Source organism: Phasianus colchicus, chromosome 3, assembly GCF_987193195.1.
Source record: "Phasianus colchicus chromosome 3, bPhaCol1.hap1.1, whole genome shotgun sequence".
NCBI classification, from domain to species: Eukaryota; Metazoa; Chordata; class Aves; order Galliformes; family Phasianidae; genus Phasianus; species Phasianus colchicus.
This window is the reverse complement of record NC_143438.1, coordinates 31,351,204-31,373,227: the sequence shown is the minus strand read 5'-3', so window position 1 is coordinate 31,373,227 and position 22,024 is coordinate 31,351,204. Positions and strand designations below refer to the sequence as shown.

Genomic DNA, 22,024 nt, shown 5'->3' with positions numbered 1-22,024 from the left:
CCACTGACCTCTTTTCAATACCACTGTCCTCTTTTCATGTGGAAGTGCTGAATTTTATTTGGTAAATTGAAGCGTTGCTTATATTTTTTTGTTGAGTCAAAAGAATTTTCCATCAAACCAATACGACAGTTCTAAGAAACTGAATAGGAATTATTTTGTTAGTTAAGTTAAAAAGTTAGGTTAATAAGTAGTTCACCCGTTGAAGGTTAATGTCAACTGAAATATTAAAAAAAATTCTCTTTTAAACAGTCACATCTACTTAATAGTCTTGGCCATGTTCTAGAACGACCTCTCCTATTTTATAGCAGCCTGAACTTTTACTTCTAAGTTACCTGAGCGAACAAAAAACAGTTCAGTCTCAACTGTATTTTTTATTTACATCTTTGATCAAATCTCCCTATTCTTGGCAAGCATAGAATAGACGCCAAAGAGATCAGCAGCAGAACGGATGACAAGCTGGATGGCATTCCCTGCTGCAGAGAGGATCTGGAAACATAAAAGAATTCTTAAAATCATAGGTCGATGGCTAGCTGCGAGGACATCAATGGATGCACAACTTCAAAGTGCTGAGATGTAAAGCATACCACACATAGATGAGAAAGCTGAAGAGTCTTGTGTGCAGGAAGAAGCGGCATCTATATGTAATGAATGTAATAAGTGCAGACTGATTAAATTCAGCAAATCTATCTCTAAGAAAATCATATTCTTGAAATACTTATCCTATGCAGCTTTTAAAACAGTTTCTGGCTCTCCCTCTCTGACCTGACGAGTCATTTCCTTTCATCTAATTGTAACAAATATCCGGCTGAACAAAGAGACAAACCTTACTTGATTTTTGATGACAAATCAAAAGTGTGTGCAGGTCTTCATGAGAGAATTAAGCAGATGATGGCCTGTCCTATTGCTGTCTGAGAGGGGACATTTTATTTGCTGATCTGAGCGGAGATGTCTGGGTGCTTAGCACATAATGAAGATGTGTGGGAGCATTTCTATTTCCTTCCTTAAGTGTAAAGCTCAGTGCTATTAGAGCTTTGAATTTGCCAGGAGAAGGAGCAAGTAATCTTGTAGGGTTAAGGATCTAACTAAAATTGCCTCTGGAAGTTGCTTCTGGAGGGTCTTTGTTCAGGTGGCCAGATCATTCTGCATGAGGTCTTAAAGTACAAAGACAGAGCTAACAGGGCCAGCTTGCTTTGTGGCATGTTTGAAGGAGCTGTGCTTGTGAAAATGAGTACAAGACAAAGAAATGAAATAATGAAATTCAGAAGTAAATATGGGAGGAGCCACACTTCTGAAACTTGTACCTGGGAAGAAGAGAAACATCACTCCATGTCATGAAGGTGTCACAGGCACTTGTCAGCAGACTAGCCCTTTCTTTGTTGATGTTTTGTGTGATGCTAACGTGACGGTGATGACAAGTCACCATTCTGCTGCATGAAACTATGTGGCTGTCACTTGGAATTCATCTATCCTAAGGTATTTACTAAACACAGTGAAGCTTACAAATATCCTCTGGTCAGCACATTGAAAAGAAGTCTGGAAGCTTACTCACCCATGAAACACTGTGTAATTGGGCACTCCAACTAACTCTGAGCAACCTCCTACACTGTAAATGATCAGTTTTAAGATGTTTTAATGAAGCTTTTTTCTTTTTTTAGCTTAACTCTTTTTTTTTTATATATATATCTTTTTTTCTTCATTTGTATAAAATCATACTAGTGATTTCCTGTGTATTTCATACTCTGTGCCAACTGAGTTTTAACCTATCATTTCCAGCACAGATTAGAATTATCTTATCTATTTATACTTAATTACTGTTTTCTGAGAAAAACAGTAGTCAGTGGTACATGCACTGACTAATAGACACTACTGTTTTCTTCCTCTTGTTATTATACCTTTCTGGGTCTTTGTTCCCTATGAAAATAATTTTCAGCAGTAAGGGTGAAGAAGTGCCGGTTTCTGCTAATGGTAGTTTCTTTCAGATGAAAATAGGGAATTACATAAGATGACCAGCAGTGAGAAGGGGACTTGTACAGCAGTGGATTCAGAACAGCTTTGCCTTTACATAACTCAGCATTGCTCAAAGCAGTTTCTGACCCCTGATGTACACTTAGATGCTTCAGAGGGTGGGATCAGCTGCCAATGGAATTGCAGGAGCCAACCTACGTGAAGATTTCCATGGCCAAAGGAAACATCCATGTCCTCTATTCTCTTCAATTATTCACTATTTATCCTCCCTTCTTGAAAGAAATTATCTTGACTTCACAACTTCTTTGCTATAGGGTGATCCAAAGAGGTAAACTGTGGAGAAAGATCCCAGGACAAGAAGTAGTGAAAACTTCGTTCTCTGTCAATGCATTTTGAATGAAAACAACTAATGTGATCCTTCCTTTTTCTGTTTAATTTAGGAGTACTGAAAATGAGCATACGTATTATCTTAATTTGTAATTATAGAGATCCTCAGTGTTAACACTTGGATATCTTGTATATCTACTTCTTTTTGCCTTTTTCAGCAAGAACAACCTTGATCTGAAGAGTGTGATCTTCTTAATTTAATATAGGGCTTTTCAGTTTACATCTGGCATTGTTTTGCTAGCGAGACTAGTGTGTCTTACTATCATCAAAGCAAACAGCTACAGACCTGAGGGATGGAGGGATGTTTAGCCCACCAGGATCTCAGCACACCTCCATCTGTAATGGCTGAACTCTGGGAAAGCCTGAAGCTGGACACAAAGCCAGAAGTAATGAAGCCAGCCAGCAGAGCTCTGGGAATACCTGCTGCAAATGTGAGAGTATTACAAAGCAGAGGCACAGTGCATCAACACTCTTGGCTCACCAGCCCATTGGAAAAACTCACACTACAGTGTAACCACATTCAGAGAGAAAACGAGATTGAAAGAGAACCAAATATTTAAAAACAAGCATCCGGATGGTGCCCCCACTGATAAGCAGGATTAGATAGTGGAACAGCATGCAGTGTTAACTGATAATCTGTGGGTGCTGGCAGCAGTTTCTTAGCGAGTTCATTATTCTGCACAGTTTTGCTGTTGCAGTTACTGCAGTCATCTCCTTTTTGCCTTACGCAGTTTTTTTGTTTGCCTGCTTTTTTAAGTCTGAGGTTTTGAATCTGTTCTCATCTTCTTTGTCTAAACATATCCTTCATGCCTTCAGGTGTGTTTGTTGATCCCTTGAACTGAAGCTAGAAAAAAAAAATCTCCTGGATTAGCATCATGTTGCATCACCTTCAAAGAGGGTGGGAAAGCACAGCTCCTTCTCATAGCCTTTTGTCCCTGGATCCCTTCAAGTTTCTGCAGTAACTCAGCAGGCTGATTTCATTCCCATGGTCCTTCCAACATAGGAGGTTTTTCTTCTCATTAATCTAAAGCAACTGTCAGTTTAGGAGAAAAAGCTTTGGTAGTATTGTTGAATGGGCAAGAAGTTAAATCTGAATTCCTTGAAATAGATTCCAGTGAAGTATAGTGTGTGCCAACTGTCCTACAGCCGTTTGCAGAAACTTGTACTGTGTTTAACAGCAGATATATGTCACATGGAAATTACTGCTTCAATGGAAGCTGGAATTAGATTTTGCTTAAATATATGTGATGGCTTTTGATTTGCGATCTTGAGAAGCCAAAATGTTGAGATGGTGTCCAATTTAGACTAGAAAGCTCACAAACATTACAACTATTTTACATCATCTTCAGAAAATCTGGTCCTAGGAAGAATTGAAACATTTCACAGGTCCTCTCTAGTTTTGCTTCTAAGCAGTCACATGTTCATCAGTGCTATTGCTATGTATTGCTCTGCGACTCTTCTTGCTTTCTGGGGCCCAAGTAGTAGATCTCAGGAGATTGATGTCCCAGAGCTGTCCTGGAGTACACAGGGCACAAGTCAATAGAAATTGCTCACCTCTTGTTTGAGAAAGGGAACAGAAAGTGTGGTTAGGAAGGTGATGGCAACCTGCTTGGTTTTGTGCGGTGTTCGAAGAACAGAATTCATCTCAGTCCCAGTCAGTCCCCTTTGCAGAAAATGGAGAGCGAGCCTGGGCTCAGTGGGGTTTAGGGCGTGATTCTCCTCCTAAGAGAGATGTCTTGTACAGCTCAGGCAACCCACACCTGCAGCAAGCCCAATTCTTTCCTCTGACTGTATAGACAGCCTCCTAAGCCTTTGGTACCTATCTGCTCTGGGTCCCACACACATCAAGCCTATTACTTGCACACAGTGGCTGCTGAAGCACGTTTAGCTAACACTATGCTTGGTAACTTCATGTCTTGGAACCTCACAGCTCCACTGCTCCCAGTCAGAGACACATATTTTAGCACCATTTTTCCACAAGCAACCTTTATTGAATTTAAAGAGAGCACTGGGTCCCTTCCCTCTCTTTGCCCACTCAGCCTGTTCCTGCTATGCAAGCAGCTGTTCTGCAGTAATTCCACAAAGCCATTGTAGAACAAACCAGCACTTGCTATTCTGCTGAATGAGAAAGGAAAAGCAAGGATTGCCCACATGGTATGGATGACACCATCGCCTGCCTCTTTGGACCGGTACGTTCAGGACTTCATCTTGTTCACATTGCACTGGGTAGCAGTGGGAACTGGGAAAGTGAGAAACCCATGATGTTTAAAGAATCAGCTGCTTATATCTGCTTCATTTATGCCAGTTAGGGTCCGCCCTTAGGCTTTTGGAATATTCCCAAATCAGCCTTGAATAGGACAGCCTTTAATCAGTTCCACAGAAATCTAATGACGCATAATTGTAGGTTATGGCTAGATACTGGGGTGAGGACAAATGGAGCATTATAAGGAAGCAGATGTGAACATGGCTTGGATATTTTGTCACTTCAGTGACAGAAGTGGAGACAAGCATCAATTGCACAGTTACTGTATTGTTTTTTCAGACAATGATTATAATTACAGAGATGAGCTTCTTGGGGGATCAAGCACCACAATTACGGGATGTTTGTCATTCGAGCGCTCTTCGCAAATAACTCGCACACAAATGTACGCATCGGTTTGAATGCTTGGAGCCCATCCAAAGATACAAATGGCTGTATTGCTTCATATTTTAATTTTATTACAGCAGAATGCTCCTGTATGTAAACTTGACTCTTTCTAGAGTTTTTGCTGCCGTTGACAGCACCGGTTCACTTAGCTCATTAGATGGCTTTCAGATTTTTAGGATGTGGTGTTTAAATGCATTCATTCATCCCCACTTTCTCAGGCACCTATACTCACATTCTATTTTTCACTTTGCTGAAAAGATTGGAATCAACTCCCACTGTGCCTTCTATTTCCAGAAGCAGGTTAGCAACTTTAATTCCTGACCAGCTTCATCCATGTGCAGATGACAGCTCAAAATAGAAAGAGAAAAAAAAATCATTTTTAAATAATTTCTTCTGTCATTTTTATATTACCTCTCTACAAGAACTCTTTTTTTTTTTTTTTTTTTCCCATAGCAGTCCTTTCCACTGAAATTCAAATCAGAACATGCTAATATGATTCCCAGTAGGAATTTGCAAATGTCATAAGAATTTGGTTATTGTCTGATTACTATATGTAATCAGACAAATACATGTACATTCTTCTGCAAATGTAGCTCCAAGTGCTTCTGAGCTTGCAGATCTAAGTGACTGAGTTTCTACTATAAACTATCAGTGCAGTAATCTTAGGACATCTAAGAATATGGCTCTGTAGTTAATGGATTATGGAATAAGAAGCAAGTAGTTATACATTTACCAACCTCCTGGTCTGTAATAAACCTGGCTGGCCATCTTAATTCATGGAGAGAATGATGATTTGAGACTCGGCTAAGTTTTCAGAGTGTGACAGTATCATCTTGCAAGCAAGAGGCATTTCACAAAAAGCTATTTCCCCACAGTTATTCATCTTCAGTTCAGCATTGCCCAGCTTTATCTCTGAGCTCTCTCTGATGCTAAGCATTACCTGGGATTTTAGTCCAAGCAGGAGAATGGATAAGCACATTTTTATTGGGAATGTTCTTATAGGAAAAAGATGCAGAGGGAAAAAAGCAACAACTTTGCCTCTTCGTAGACAATACTGTTAAGATTTTGCAAGTTTGTCTTAATTTTCAACCCTATGCGGTCTTCAATACATCATCTCAAGAGTGCTGCCATCATTTGAGAGGTCTTCAGGCTGTGAGAGTACTTGGACAGTGGTAGCACATGAGGAGACAAGAAGGCCATAGCAGCTCCATCCTGCACTGCCCTGGCAACTGTTGTTTCCTTGAGTGACCAACCATTATTTGCTCTAAATTCTAGGGAAAATTAATTCACTGTTATTTCCTTTACAGACCTCCCTATTGAGGAGAGGCTCCCCAGTGAGCTACACTGTAGAAATGAGGTGAATAGAAGCAGCTTTCTCATGTTTGCTAAAGTATTGAAACAAGTACAAGGCTCCCATGTGAATGAATTCAGCCACTGAAAAACACAGCTTTTCATCAATCTGTTTGAGTATATTTGCATATGAAAAAAAAAAAAACGCCCTTTCAATCTTTGTTGACTTCTATGTTTTAAAAAGAAAAGGGGGGTGAGTATTTAGATCTGTTGAGTATAATGTAAACACTCACTGGCAAAATGAGAGATGTTATTTACCCAGGTGAGAGAAAAGCAGGAAATTACCATATTACATCATTCTCCACCAAGGAACCTCTGGTGGATCTGCCATTTCCAGGAGGACATAAAGTTCCTAGAAGTGAGAATCGGTTTAGATTTTTCTCTCAGCAAACTAGATACTGGACTTGTGCTGAATTTTGTAGAATTACTTTTTTTAAAAGCATAAATAATAAGGTTATGACAATAAGGTCACACTCCTGTTATAACATGACACTTCGCATGCATGCAATCTGAAATGCTCACTGCTCATTGTCTGCCTCATTCCAATATTTTACAAGTGTGCAATAATAATAACTTCCTCTTTCATGCTGCGTTTTGTGCATAGATTTCAAAGTGCTTTCTAAAGAAAGGGAACTGTAATTATCTATGTTAGAGATGGAGAAACAGAAGCACAGAGAGCTAAAGCAATTTGCCCAAGGTGACAGGGCAAATTAGAGGCAGAGTCAGGTGTAAATCCCGCGTCTCCTGCTTTTTGGCTCCTTGCTAGCCACAGCCTCTCTTGCACTCAACGATGCTTGGGGGAGCAACTGCAGAAGGAAATGGCTATGAGGATACTTTTTGATATGCCCCAATGTGGAACTGGTGCAAGTCATAATGAGGAGCCACTCTTGGCATGGAGTCAGCAGAGAAGTGGTAATTGAGCTGCAAGGAGCTTTCAGGGCTGTGCTGGGGCTCTTTACTGAGACCCTTACAGGAGTTGTGCAAAGGCAGAGACTTTTGTGGTTGCTGCATGAACTTCTCTGCAGGCACTGCAGCACCATTAGCTTTGTGTTCTCCAGTCTGTATCTCTAAGAAATCAGGCCCACATGGTTCACATCAGCAGCAGTCAGTGCTATTGTTCATGGAGGCAGAGCTCTCTATGGTGGAGATATAGGGTTGTTTTATCCCACAAGAAGCTGTGCTTTGGGAGATGAAGAGGCAGCCCATGCCACCTGCATGCATAGCAAAAGGCTTGCTGCTCTCCCACGGTGCAGGAGCAACCAACTTATACCGCTAACTGCGGTTTATTTGGCATGTAAGACTGATTCTAAATTATTTCCTGCACATTCTCAAGCAGTTTCCCTTCAAAGTGCAGCAGCTGTGACATTTTGCAGGTTCTGTAATTTCAGATGAGGTGCTAAGAGACTACTCCTTTCAAAATTTTTTTTTAATGAAGGTGGGTACCTGTTGCAATGAATCAATTAAAGGTCTTCTGACACATAAGATGTGTGTTGCCAGACCTGTTGCACAGGTTTGTCAGGAGGAAGGATAACATGTGACAGCACACAGAAGCCAAGAGGGCTGGAGAAGATCAGAAGCTCGCATGAGCGAGCTCAGCTTTCCAAAATATTTTCTCGAAACGCTATTCAGAAGACCCCTGAACTCTCTGGCAGACGGCACCATGGTGGAGCAAGAGATCCTGCTGTCGTGTGCTTATCCTCAAGAAAAGTGTAAGTGACCAAATGTGATTTTGTATGAGAAATGAAAACAGGACACAGGAGAAAGGAAATGAAAGAAACGATCTAGCTATTATAATTGAAAAGACAGAGGGAGTAGAGGGGAAATGCTAAAATGAGGAAATAAGGAAGCTATTAACTTTATATTGTAGGCATGCAATTGAAATATGATTAGTGCCTTTATAAGCAAAGGAAAGGATGCTTGTATGAAGAACTTTGATATAAAAGCGTCTTGAGGAAATGTGCTTTAATCTTTGGCTTTCTGCTTGTATTTGTGAGGTACTACGGTGTGGTACTGCTGGTGTGGTGGAAAATGTGAACAGTGTGCTCTGAGTAACTCAGGTGGCAGTCTGGAGGGCTGCGAAAGCTTTTTTCTGGAAAGACACAGTATGGTTAAAGACAATAATGCTTTTTTTTTTTTTTTTTTTTTTTTTTAATAGTACAAACTGTTCAGAACTTTATGCAGATGTCAGCTGAGATTTACAGTACAGTTCAAAGATTCCCAAACCAATCCCTCTATCCCCAAAGGAAGATGTAACATCTTTGCTAAGTATTATTTTTCTTACTAGAGAGCATATTACAGGCTAGAAAGAACAACAAAAACCTCTGTATAGTTGGATTATAACAAGATTAGGATTATTTTAAAAGTATTCTGGAAAATGCCGAGTTCAGCTCCCAAAGTGCCCAAGAAGAGCGTGTCAGGCAGGGAGGGAGGCAGCTGGCTGCAAGAGCAAGGCACTGAGCCTGGCCTGGGCTTGTCTGAACAAAACGCTCAGCAGAGGCAAGAACAGAACTGGTATGTCCCAAAGCCACTGCAGTGTGCCGCCAGAGCAAAGTTCAGCGCTAAGAAAACCTTCTCTCTTTGAACTCCAGATACTTTGCTTTTTTGAATGGGCTGGCTTGTTTTGGCAACATGAAGAGGATGTTATTTAAAGCTTACTCCAGATGGAAGGATTGGCTTTGTTCTGGGTGTATGCCTCTATGCAGGGCTTGGTGTTGGTTAGAGCAGGGAGGGCAGGGATGCCAGCAAAGATGCAGTTTACCTATGGAGAGATGACTTCTCCCACAAAGCTCCAAATGCAGAAGATGACAGAGAGTTAAAATCTTCCTGCTGAGCTGAGTTAGGAGCCAGCCTGCTTGTAGGCAACCAGCTGTAAGGGGAACCAGAGTTGTGATTGCTGCACTATAGAAAAGCAAGTGCTTCCTTTGCTGCTGACTAGTTGCTATTAGAGGTTTTCATAAACCATTACATACATGGGATATCAGTAATTTATTTTTAGCTTTGCTGTAAAAACTTGAGTGAATGTTTTTTTTATTTCCTTTTTTTCTCCTTTCTCTTCCTTTTTACTGGAATTTAACCCAGATGAACCATTCTGGGTTCAAATCATCCAGTTGCCATCTATGAAAGACAGAGGGTGACTGGAGTTCAAATTGCACAGTGCATGTCATTGTTTTTGCATGTATGTAAGAGAGAAAGGAGATTTCCCAGTCTAGCTTGGCTCCCAGTAGTGCAGAAGTGTACCAGCTGCAACATGTAGAGCACTGCAGAGTCTGAAAAACGTGCATGGAAAAATCAAAAGAAACACAAAGAAAGTAAATTCATAAGAGGAAGGAAGCCAGGTGATACTGCAGGATGCACAAGCTGGGCTCTCTAATTACATCTTCTGGTGGCATGAATCAGGACTGGCTGCCCCCTGAAGCCACTGGAGTTGCTCCATGGGCTGAATAAAGGGCCACGTGAAGGATCTGCCTCAACATTTACAGTATTAAGCACTTGCCAGGAACAGGTAGTACATCTTCCTGACACATTAACCAAATACCACTGAGCACTGAATAGCTCAATTCTAGCCATGAAGGGTCAAACTACCCCAGTAAGTGATACATTTGAGCTCAAAACCATGGGCTTTTGTGGACTGGTCTGAAAGGTTGACCCGCTGCAGATCTTAGCTTAAAGACAAAACCAAGCCTTTTAAGAAATCCTTTCTGCTGTAGCAAAATGGGCAAGGCACATCTTTGTGAGTCACTGGCTATGTATCTGTTGTTATGTGAATTTAACAAGACTCTCAAAACTTCATACCTGAAGTGCCTAGCTGTCCATGACAACATATTTCCATATGTGTGTCCTCTTTATTGTCATTTATCTCTTTAAATGTCTTTCAGGAGAAAAATAAGACATTTTATGGTGGTCTTTTTGTCCTCCAAAACACACTGTGATGCTTACAACACTGAAGATTAGACCACAGTTTGTCATATGTTTTCCATAGGTCTGCATAGATTCAGTGCTTTATTGCCAAGGTATTCACTCCACAGGTAGACGCTACGTTTTCTGTGTGTGTGTGGCTTTTTTTTTTTTTTCTTTTTTTTTATGTTTTGTTTAGTTTTGTTTTTGTTTTTAACTGATCACTTCGTCAGGCATCTCATCCATCAGGCTCATCTTAAAACAGATATGACAAGACCAGGAAGATATCCTGAAACAGCAGTGCACAGGCTATTTTCAAGATCTTACCAGCTCTTGCTACTGTTTTCTTCTGTATCAGAAGTTATTAATTGTCAAAACAGTGTTGTGGGAGGTGCACATACCTCGTGTAGGCAGAGCTGCCTCGCTAGGCTCAGCACCAGGATCTTCAAAGCCCTTCTTCTTGCCCCTCTTGACAGAGATGTCTTCTAAGGAATATACCGTAAATTAGTTGTTGAAATGGCTTTTATACCATTTAGAAAGAAAAATGTATGTAATAAATGTGATTTCTTTTACAGCAGTGATAAACTTTTGAAATATATCACATAGTCTAAACAGCTGATTGCAAAATCCTTTGTTTATCTGCTCTTTTTGGTAATATTCTTATATTGCCAGAGCCCAAATATCTATTTTTTTTCATAACTGTAGGAAGGCATGTGAGAAAAGGACAATGGTCTAAGCTTTTAAAAAGGAGGGATAACAAAGTAACTTCGGACAGAACACCATTATCCTGAAGCCACTTTACAAATAAAAAACACTTTTGTGTTGTACTTTAATTATCTGTCAGAAAATTAAAAACTTCTGAAGATTTTTCCTCAGTTTTTCCAAAAAACATTCACCTTTAAGTTGAAACCAAACATGAAATTGCACTAAAATTTCAGTGAAAAGAAATTTGGGTATGGGACTTGTTTGATTTTGATCAGTCAAGAAGTGTATATTTTCAGGATTGTTTGCTAAGATTTCAGGTATGAAAAAGTAATCTAAAATTAATGTATTTCATTCTTGCTCTTAAGAGCAGAGTTATGCATGCAGTGATGGGAGGATGTGTCTTGAGGAGGCAAAAAAAATCCCTTTCCAACATAAACTGTGATCCTATCCAGCCAGCGCCTTCCCTCGCTGACATCTAGATCAATGACAGGATGTCAAATTCTCCCCCCTTCCCCCCTCCCCCCCCAATCAAAGAGAATTGTTAAATTCCAAGTTTTAGGAAGAATAATGTTCAACTATTTTTCAGCTATTTACTATTTTCAAATCTAAAATCTCTTGTTTGACTGTATCTGTATCTACTTTGACAACTTAAAAAGACTGATTACTCTCAATGCAGAAGTAACTCTCTGTTAACTACCCCACTTTTTTTGTAATCACTTAACAGATTTGCTGGTGAGCACTTTTTTTGTTTTGTTTGGAGTATGGATTGAAATATGAAGTCATATTTCGGCCTGGAGAACCAATACTGGGTGGACTACAAAAGAAACAGTACCAGTTTTCTTCTCATGGACCTCTTAAAGCTCTATCCTTGAATCAGTGTTTTGCCATCTAATAAGCACTATGTACGTTCCTTGTAATGGCTGTTTTATATCAAAATTCCCTGCAGTGTTAAATCAGCTGTCTTGAAGAAATCAAAATACGCTGTCCCAACATGGTTACTGTTCTTGACCAGACCTTTCATATTGTCAAAACAAAAGATTTATTGAAGTAGAGCTGTTTTCCAGAGAACCATGGTGCCTGACTGTCAGGTATTTTGGCTCCCATTTTTGATAACTTGCCAAATTAACACATCAGTGTTCTCCAACCCAATCTGTAAGTATAGTCAGCTAATAAGAAAGTTGATTTTATTCCTTACTTTTTGAAATCCAAGTATGTCCAGAGGAATAAAAAGTAAAGTGAAAACAAGGCTTAAATAATACACGTGCTCTTCATATCCTCCTCATCTGAAAGCCACGTGGAAAGATATTTCCATGTGAATTCCTCTCTGTTGACTTGTCTCTGGAGAAAGGCTTATGCAAGGCATGGGTGGAGCTCAGGTAGAAATGTAAGCAAGATTGAGCTGCTCAGAGGTGACCGAGAAGTGTGTTTGGGACAACAGTTTATATTCACCCTGTGTAGTCCAGCTGCTAAAAACTTCTCTGAAAAACACATAAAACGGGTATAATCAGCACTGACTACATGTTCTGCACACAAATGGTGTTAGCTGTCCCAGAAATGTGCCAGGCTCAGCTGGAAAAGGATCCAGAACAAACACTTGAGATGTGCAAATCCTCTCAGGGCCTGGCAGCTGCATCAAGGATGCTCCAGAACCCAGAGGACGCAGGGACTTTGCCCACGCAGAGACCTCATGTTTAGTGTTTTGCTGTTCCTGCTGCTGTGGTAACGTGGGTGGGAGTGCAAGCAGAGAAGGCTACCAGCAGCTGGATGCATTCAGCAACTCATGCAGGACAGGCTCTGAGGGACAGCTTTGCAAGGAAGGGAAATTTTGAGGAAGAAAACAGAAGAAAGAAGTTGAAAACAGGCCTGGAATACGTTTGCTGTTCTGCTCAGTGCATACTTGGTGTTTCAGAGGCACACACATCTATGTCCTGCTGAGCTTCTGGCTCTTGGAAGGCTTTCTGTCTCTTTGCAGTATTTCTCTTTGTCACGTATGTGAGGTTTCTGCTGCATTGGGGATTTCTGAGGGACACAAGCTCTATTGCAATGGCCCCATGGGGCTGTTGATAGCAGCAGGGTCTACTTATCTGCATTTTTCCTCAACAAAGCACATCCTTCCCTCAAGAAAAAAACAAACAAAAACACATTACTTCTGCTATTGTATTTTAGGCCCACTTATGCTGTCGTTTGCAATGCCACCACAGCAAAGTTATCACAGAGTACTGAGAACAAAGCTTTGCATGGAGTATCCTCTCAGAGAGCTGATCTGACTTAGGACAGTCTGCAGGGGGGGTCTATCCCTCTCCTATTATATAAGAAGGATCTATGTTTGAAATCCATAACAGATTTTTGGACCAGGCACTTGACTCAATGTTTAAGACTAAAATCCCAACAAAACTGGTGGAGATTAAGTTCAAGGACTTATTTGCTGTTTGTTTGTCTCTGCAGCTTACTGGGAGCCTCAAGCTGCACTTGTCTGCATGTCTTGAGTTGTCCCAGCCTCAGGTGGAGCTGAGTGAGCAACTCAGGCCTTAATTTGTGCATAACACCAACTGAAGTACACCTGCTAGAGGATCAGTCAGACCTACAGAGCCCCTCAGAGCTCACCCAGCTTTTAGGGATCCATTGCTCACTACACATGGTGGCTGTTGCTGTTTGCTGCTGAAGTATCAAGCACGTGTGGCTCTTGTCCTTTGGTCTAGCAGTAAAGAGTAGCTGGATTATTTTCTTACAGGACACAGGAGTTTCCATGAACAGGTCCAGATCTATTCAGGCTCCTGAGAGTATGCCTGCCTGAGGGGAGAGGATGCTTTGACAATGGGCTGCCCTGTGCAGGACATGCCACTCACCTGGAGGTAGCCATGTGTTGCCTCAGGACAGGCCTGGGTTTCAGCTCCATTACCAGGACCTCTTTTCTTTGCAGTTTAGATAAAGCAGTACTGTTTAAAATAAAGCAAATCAAGTGCAGATGGGCCAGAAACTTGGATGCCCTCATGCCATGAGTGTCCTACACATGAGGAAAAATGAGTCAGTTGCTTAATATGCTCTTTCTCTTTATGGACTAATGAATCCTGAATTCAGTTGTGCACAGTTGCAGCTGGAGGATGAGGAACATACCCCTCCAGCCCACTCACCATGACTTACTTTTGAGCTTCTAATTGCATAATCCATGTGGAAGATTGGGGGGGTGGGGATGAAGTTCCCCTCTTTGAAAAAAAAAAAAAAGGAAAGGAAAGGAAAGGAAAGGAAAGGAAAAGAAAAGAAAAGAAAAGAAAAGAAAAGAAAAGAAAAGAAAAGAAAAGAAAAGAAAAGAAAAGAAAAGAAAAGAAAAGCTCACAAGGATGTATTTTGGAACAGATCAGGTCCTGCATGTCGCCCTCTATGCCAGCTACCTTTATTGGCCACGACCAAGCAGGTGCAGGCTGAGTTGCTGGCACCTTATGCTCTCTGTGCGCTTTATGGATATGGATGTTCAGGATTCAGAATCTGCTCAAAGGCTTGGTATCTTAAGTACTGGGTATTACAACAACTTACGCTGAGTCACCTAAGCCCTTTATTGAATCTGGCCCCAGTGCATTTTTCCGGCTTATTTACAGAGCAGCGGGTATTATTACCAGCAGTAACTGGGTTAATAACAGGGCCTCTAAGAGAGAAAGCAATTTGTAACACCTGTGATGCCCTGACTGAAACAGGTTCATTATCTCTGTTTTCAGTTATGTAATAAGAAGAACAATAAAAAATGCCTTTTTTTCATAGAAATCTTGGCAGCACCTGTTTGCTTGTATATTGCCACTGCATCCTGTTTGCTCAGTACTTGCACAGTTACATTTGCCTGCAATGTCCTCAGCAGAATGCCCCTTGAGTGTTAGTAACTAGGCATATATTAAAAAGATAAATACAGCAAATGCCAAAATAATAATAATAAAAAAAGACATTCATCCTTGCTGTGGATAGTCAGTTGTTGTTGTATACTTGAAGTCTGACAGATGTGGTTTGCTGGCAAGTGGGTGAGAAAAAAAGGAATAACTTAATTCATGGTGGGAGGGGTGTCAGGGTTCTCTTCAGTTCAAGACAAAAAGGTCTATAAACTCTCAAAGTTGTTCTTAGCAGCTCCGTACACAACATATGGTCTTGTCCTTCCTGAGCTTTTGACCATTCCCACTGTGGGAGTCTGCCAAATGAAAATTAAACAAAAGTTACCCTTAAAAAAATATTTAGGAAGCCCTGTTTTAGAAGTGAGTGCACATGCTGGCTGTGACTCAGAGCACACCCACACACTGGGTAGACAGATTAGCATCTAAACCACTAGGCAAGTTCCAATTCTCGCTCAGAAGGTCAAAAAAGCCTGGGAAATGGCCATTGCTCCCTTTCTCCTCAGCACAATTATTTTTTTCCAGATTACAGAGTCGTTTTGGATGGCACAACAGCAGTATAGTCAACTGATTTATTGTCATAAACAATTGTGTTCCAAGTTGGGAAGCAATTCGGTCATGTCTGAACGAAAGAATAAAGAGGGGATAAAAACAAACCCACCAAACCTCAAACCTTTTCCTTTGGATTTGTTTGCTATAACATTTGTTTCTGCTCCACAAAAACCATGGGGATCTCTATAAGTCTTACTAGGGAGGCACATACATGATGAAAGAGAGATGTAAGCCAAAACCCCCTTGTTAATATGCTTGGTTTTTTTTTTAGAACTGGAAATGTCAAATTTGATGTCTTTTTTTGTTTTTTTTTTCCTCTCTGATCACATTATCAGAACACAACAGCTGAAAAGAGCAAGACTGCCATATACATTTCACTTGGTGTTCACACGCTGTGGCTGGCCTGTTTCCAGGCCACCTGTGAGTAAAGTCCCTGAATTGGCATGAAGGTGTTGAATACCCACACACTCTGTCCTCCTTCCCACACTGAGAATGTGGAATGGTGTTTGATTAGAGCAAAGAGCATTAGGAGCCTTGACATTCAGCTGTCCTGAAATCTGAGGTATCTCCTGTTAAGAAAAAATGTTGTGAACCAGTATTCTCTGTATTTGTGTATGTTCTTAGGATTGTTAGAGAAAAATGTTCATAGTAGCCTTGGAAGTTTGTAGGTTGTCCTGAAACCCTAAGATAAGTCTCTTCTACAAGTTTCTAGAGGTGATAAGACTATGTAAGTAAGAGAGAGGTAGAAATAAGGTCAGAATCAAAAACAATTTCAAGATATCCAGCCATGGTTGTAAAAATCTGATTGTAAGAGGGAGCTGAGTTAGGCACTATGCATCATCAAGTGTTCTCAGCTAGCTCCAGGGTTTTTGTCTGTGCTTCACCCAGTACTTGCAGTACTTTCACTGTTGCAGTCCAGCTAGCAAGGAGATAGATAACGTATGGTGTGCATGGAGACAGTGAAATCTGAGTAAACATTTTTTCATTTTTGTTTTTAATGGCACTGGATGTAAATTTCAGTAAAATAGAAACAGCCCAGAGCTATGTTCACTGCTGCAGACTTGCCATGGTAGAAATACAACAGATCTAAAAGATTAGTGGCTATTATTAATGCTGCAGCTGTGCAGGCAAAGCAGAGCTGAGCTAAATCTTTATTCATAACTAATCCTCTGCAAAAGGATGGGCGGAAATACTAACTTACCTTGCTGGCTCATGGTTTGAATTTTTCTTCACCCAGCATGGCTTTTCACTGAGCTCTCCATTGATCTCTGCTTCAGAGACAAATGGCCTTGTGATTCCCTTACACAGCTCGCGGCCAGTATTAGAGCCTGAAGTACCAGAGAGAATAGATTGTGAAGATGTCTTCTCTACCTTCATTCCTCCCTCAGGTGCTGTGTCAGAAGCAGTCTGAGAACTCAGACTACAGCTCCCATTTCATCCACATCTGCCTTGAACCAGTGCTTTGCAAAACCTGCTTTTCTTCTGCATTTGCAGTGCCATTTCAACAAGCTAGATCTTGTTTCCTCTTTCAGAGTAACCACCACATATTCAACAGTGATGGTGCTCTTGCCAAAGCATTTTTCTTATCAGTATTATGCTTTTGCAAGATGAAATGTCAAAGAATCTGTATATTTAATCTTTTGAACTTTTCCCATTAATAAACAAATAATACTCTCTGGCTTCAGAAATGTTTTTCATTAACCCTTTTCTTTCAACACTGAGCATAATTAACAAATGCTAATGTAGTTCAGCAGAGTTATGTGAAACACTATTCCTGTTTCAATTTTGCTATTCTATTTTTTAAAAAATATTTCATTAAGACTATTTTTCATTTTCAATCCTTTTCATTTTAGTGATTAAACAGCTCTTGTCAAGGCCTTTCTTCCCATCAGAGTCTTTCAGAAAGGGACTTCCCTGTCTCCTTGCCAGCAGTAGTTCAATCTCAGAAAAAGCTTAGCAAAATTGGGCAATTTTGTTACACTTCATTACAGAGAAATTACTCAGGGGAAGAAAGAAAAGAAAAAAAAACCCTAATTTCTGTAGAAGGTGCCATGCTATGCCTGAGGATAGCCCTAGGCAGCAAAGGAATATCGCTGCCCTGGCATTCCTCATAATATTGTCTGTGGCCATGACATGCGATGGGCTGGTACTGCCTGCCTTCCTGTTGTTTTGTAACAACCTGGGACCATAGGAAGCTCTTGGCCATTAAGGCTGTTTTAATAGCTGGTAATCATAGCTCCCATGACTGAAAAGCCTACAGAAACTGTGAAGACTGGTTCTGCACAACCAATTCAGATTGTGTGCATAGCATTTATTTATATGTTGTGTGAGAACTCAGATAAATTGTCTTTCTTCTTCCCACACCTCAGTATCATACCATGTTTGCTTTTATTTCCTCCCCCCTTTCTTGTCAACTCTCCTTTAGAAACCACAGTCTTATTCAGTATTTGGTTTTCATATCTATGTGCTGGCCCATAAAGAGGAAGGATGAGCAATTTTCTTGTGAAGCATCTTCTTGGATGACCCCAAGAGTCAGTCAGTGGGGAAGCATTCCTAGGGAACAAAGTGAGGTGGTTAAGTCTGTTCCCATGGCCACTAAGAGTGCAAACCTTTGGAGATCCATCAAGTTGTTATGCCACAGGCATGTCAGGAAAAAAGGTGGGAGAAACTACTGGTTCCTGCTGGCAAAGTAGAGGGGACAACTGCATCCAGGTTCCATATTTAGATTAACTGAACGTAAAAAAAAAAAAGAGTATTTTACCAATCTGGAGTGCATTTTTGTTAACACTGGAGTGTGTCATTTTACTTTACATGTATTTCACTCCACTAACCTGGAAGTGATGAGACATTTAATGCCCTAGGTCTGCACTGTGTTTTGAACAATAACTTTTATTGCTATTCTGGTATCAGTGCTGGAATTTTTAATGAGACCAATGAAACTGCATTCATCAGATTAATTTCTCTAAAGTTTTCTGTCAATTTTAGGAAATGAACAAAAAGTTATTATATAAAGGAAATACAGTGTGTATCTGAAACTTGAAGCAGAGCATATTAGCAGTAATCAAGTTCATGCTTATTATCTTTACAGCCCCATAGGTATGCATGGTGCTTTGTCGGCAAATACAATGACAAGCCTGTGCTTTTTTCTCTAGGCAATAATCCATCAGGTGACTCATTCTGTCAGCTTGATTTTATATGCTCAGATAATCTAATATTAAAAACAGAGAAAGATGCACCAGGCGGGTTACTGTGGTGAGTAGGCAAACAGAATGCACTATGAGCTACCACTGAGAAGGTAGGGCTCTATTTTAATCTCTATACAGTTTGGCATTATAGTACAATGTGTTTTCTAAAGGAAGCCACCATGCATTTTTTGCTACATTAAATCCTGCTTAACTGAGGGGGGAAATGGATGTGCAAGGCATTGTTTGAATTAAGTACATCACTATATCTGCCAAGAACACATCAGCACTGTAACAAAAGCCTTGGAAATGCTCCTTGCCACCCCCATAACTATAATCCTTTCCTAAAATGGGGTGCAGGTGTTTACAAATTATGAGTGTCCGTTCCTTACAGAATGGTGGGGAAGTGAAAGGAACCTGAAAACTGTCAGCAGGCTGTATCTTCTTGGCCAGTTCTGTGAGCTTGAAGAAAGATAGCTACCAAACTGAACTCAATATACTAGCTGCTTCCTTCCAGAAAGATGCCTGCACCATTTTCCATTGTTAACTGCTCTGCATGGAACATATTCAGTGTGTTTTGTGTCAGACAAAATGAGTTAAACAGAAATCTGATTCATGAGGCTGGAATCTGGAGATTTTTTTTGCTTCCTGGCAAAATCTGGTCTGATTAGCACCAACAATTCTGCTGGGGAGTCATACACAATAAATAACATACCACAAGTTAAAGAGGGGTATAGGTGCAGTGGATGTTACCATCACCCTCTGGGCATGGAAACGGGAGAGTGAAACAGTCCCATCGTGGCAGCTGGAGTGTCTGTCACATAAGGAGAATCTGAATTTATAAGGACATGGCAAATTCCCCCTTCAATTTTTGTCACACTACGCTGTCCAGGAGGTGATGTAGCTGTTTTCCTGAGTTTGACCTACAAGACCTGTGTGTTGCAGGTAGAAATATGATGTGCTAAGGAATTGCACTGTTGGCAAGTGAGTGTAAAATGTGGAGAGCTGCATAGATTTTTTGCAATTATAAGCTTAGTGAGAAAAGCTCATTTTAAAAATGAATGTCAGGAATTCAGCTGTGTACAGTGGTTTACAAATTGGAAACGGATTAGCAGCCTTTAAGAGAAAACCCACCATGTCTGCAAAATGCACGGAAAAAAGAAAAAAAAAAAAAGAAAAGTACAGTGAGGGCAGAAAGAAAAAAAGAAAGGGCAGGTGAGAGATGGTGCTTTCATTTTCTGGTAACTTGCCAAATCAAAATTGCTAAATATTAGGAAGGTGAAAGGTGTGAGTTATGATGATAAGAGTCATTAAACCAAATTTCAACAAATACCTTCAAACTTTGTCTTGCTTCTGATGTAACATAATCTTATTTTAGGTCTATGTTTATGTTTGAAGGTAAGAATTAACCTTCCAGGTAATTGCAGCCCAGCTCATCCTGCTGCTGCATACCATGAGGGAGCAGTGTCACAGGGCAGCTGCTGCAGAGCATTGTATGCCCTGCTTATGTCAATGTGCACACACAATCTCTGTCACCTTCCCTTTTACCACTCCTAAAATGTATCACACTGAGCAGTATTGCCAGGCAGCAAACCCTCATCAGAACAACTAACAGTGAAGAATTTTGTTTGGGAGACAACACGGTTAGCTGAAACAAAACGCTACTCCAAAAAATGCTTGCTTCTTCTGTTCTTTATTTATTTCCCCCGTGTGCAACCTGTATTTTTTAATCCCTCCTTTCAGTCTTTCTCAGATGTGATCCTTACTCTGCCTTGGGCTGCATGACCTCCCAGTGCAACTGCTCGTAATGGGAGCAGAAAACCCAGCGCCGCCTGGTAGCTTGAGGCCAGGCCTGCAGGAGACAATAGCAGTGAATCACTATAACCTTCCAACAGTTTCTTCAAAGAATTACTTATTCTTCTACACACTTTTACAACACATTATAGGAAAGGATGAGACAGGCCTATATTCCTATGTCTGAGCATTCCCTTCAAAATATGCCTACCATCATTTCCACACAGATCTCAAGGGGACATTTAGGTTAGATGTTAGGAAGAAATTCTTTACTCAGGGAGTGGTGAGGCAGCACTGGCGACCCAAAGAAGCTGGGGGTGCTCCATCCCTGGAGGTGTTCTAGTCTACATTGCCTGGGGCCCTGGGCAGCCTGATGTAGTGGTTGCCAGCCCGCCCATGGCAGGGGGTTTGGAACTGGGTGGTCTTTAAGGTCATTTCCAACCAAAGACATTTTATGATTGTATGATCTCCATCACAGGCTGGGAGCAACATTCTATGTGATGGGGAGGCTTCTTCTCTCTCAGTGCCTCACATTGTGTGCTTGAAACTTCTTAGTAAAACTCGTAATCTTTCACTCCCTTCATATTTCTGGATCCAAGATTCAGCAACAATTTGGGATTTTTATTTATTTATTTCCTGTGGTGAATTGTGGGAAGACAATATCCTTTTAGACCATTCCCAGCTGGAGGCAGTTTCTGTATACCAGGCTTCCCTATCACTTCTTAAGAGCCTCATCCTTGTCTCAATTCTGCTCTTTCTTGTTGTTTCTTTAAGGCTTTTGCTTTAGCCCAGAGACCACGGTGCAGACAGCTTGAATTCCCCGACAGTGGTAACAAGCTGTTCTATAAGTGGTGGGACTGGAATGCAAACTGTGCTGCAGTTTCTCCCACGTTCAATAGGATGTGCATTTGGTTTCCTAATGGTGTAGTATGAGTGACTCTTTTCCAGCTGTATTCACCGGCCTGTTTTCCTGAGATTGTATGAGTTACAGAACTTTCTGGCATATCTGATCAAAACTAGATTAAAAATCTACTGGGGATATGGAGAGAGAGGAGCAGGTCAGGCAAGCAGAGAAGCACAATCAGAGAATGGAAATGTAATCCTTATTTCCTTAAGATAACCATCCGAAGTGTACCATAGCTACACAGCTCTTCTCCTCCTCCATATTATTTTAAAATAATATCGCAGTGAGTCAAAATAAAATATCAAAAACTGAGTTTGTTGAAGGAAAACATTTCAACAAATCTAAAACAAAAATGTTTTGGAACTTACTTGTGGGTAACCTCAGAACATTGCTGCCTTCTGTTCTTCAGTGAAATAAACTGAAGAAAAAAAAAAACACCTCTTCACAATTCTGCAGCACTCTATGGGGAAAAATTATTGTTGCATTATTTTTTTTTAACTCTTCTAATCCTTACAAACAAGTACATAAGTGGATTTTTGCTAGAAAGGTATGTTTCAAGTATGTCTGCTCACAAGATATGCATTTTCAACTATTGTAATATCACACAAAGTGCTTCTACTCACTCAAAACATTTGAACAAAGGAAGATCTGACAGATGTTTTTTTCACATAATCTCAAACTTCTTGACTAATTTTATATGTAGTGGCCAATATTCAGAGAAAGCACTTAGATGAAAATCTGTGAAATATAAAATATTTAGCTTATATAAATAAGG

General features: G+C 40.5%; 2 protein-coding genes across 3 annotated transcripts in view; both read left to right on the top strand.

Moving 5' to 3' along the window:
• The window catches only part of MOCOS (molybdenum cofactor sulfurase), a 234,075-nt gene extending 229,608 nt beyond the window's left edge, over positions 1–4,467 (top strand). The window contains exon 17 of the mRNA XM_090137218.1: positions 519–4,467. The gene's annotated coding sequence lies outside the window, so the exon portion shown is untranslated. The remainder of the gene's footprint in view (positions 1–518) is intronic.
• A 2,051-nt stretch (positions 4,468–6,518) lies between these two features.
• PTPN3 (protein tyrosine phosphatase non-receptor type 3) overlaps positions 6,519–22,024 on the top strand; it is a 160,209-nt gene continuing 144,703 nt past the window's right edge. The window contains exon 1 of one of the 2 annotated variants that reach the window (XM_090137211.1): positions 6,519–8,058. In XM_090137211.1, coding sequence (XP_089993337.1) covers positions 7,932–8,058 — 127 coding nt within the window. In that variant the 5' untranslated portion in view covers positions 6,519–7,931. The remainder of the gene's footprint in view (positions 8,059–22,024) is intronic. The other variant, XM_090137212.1, reaches the window with a different exon arrangement.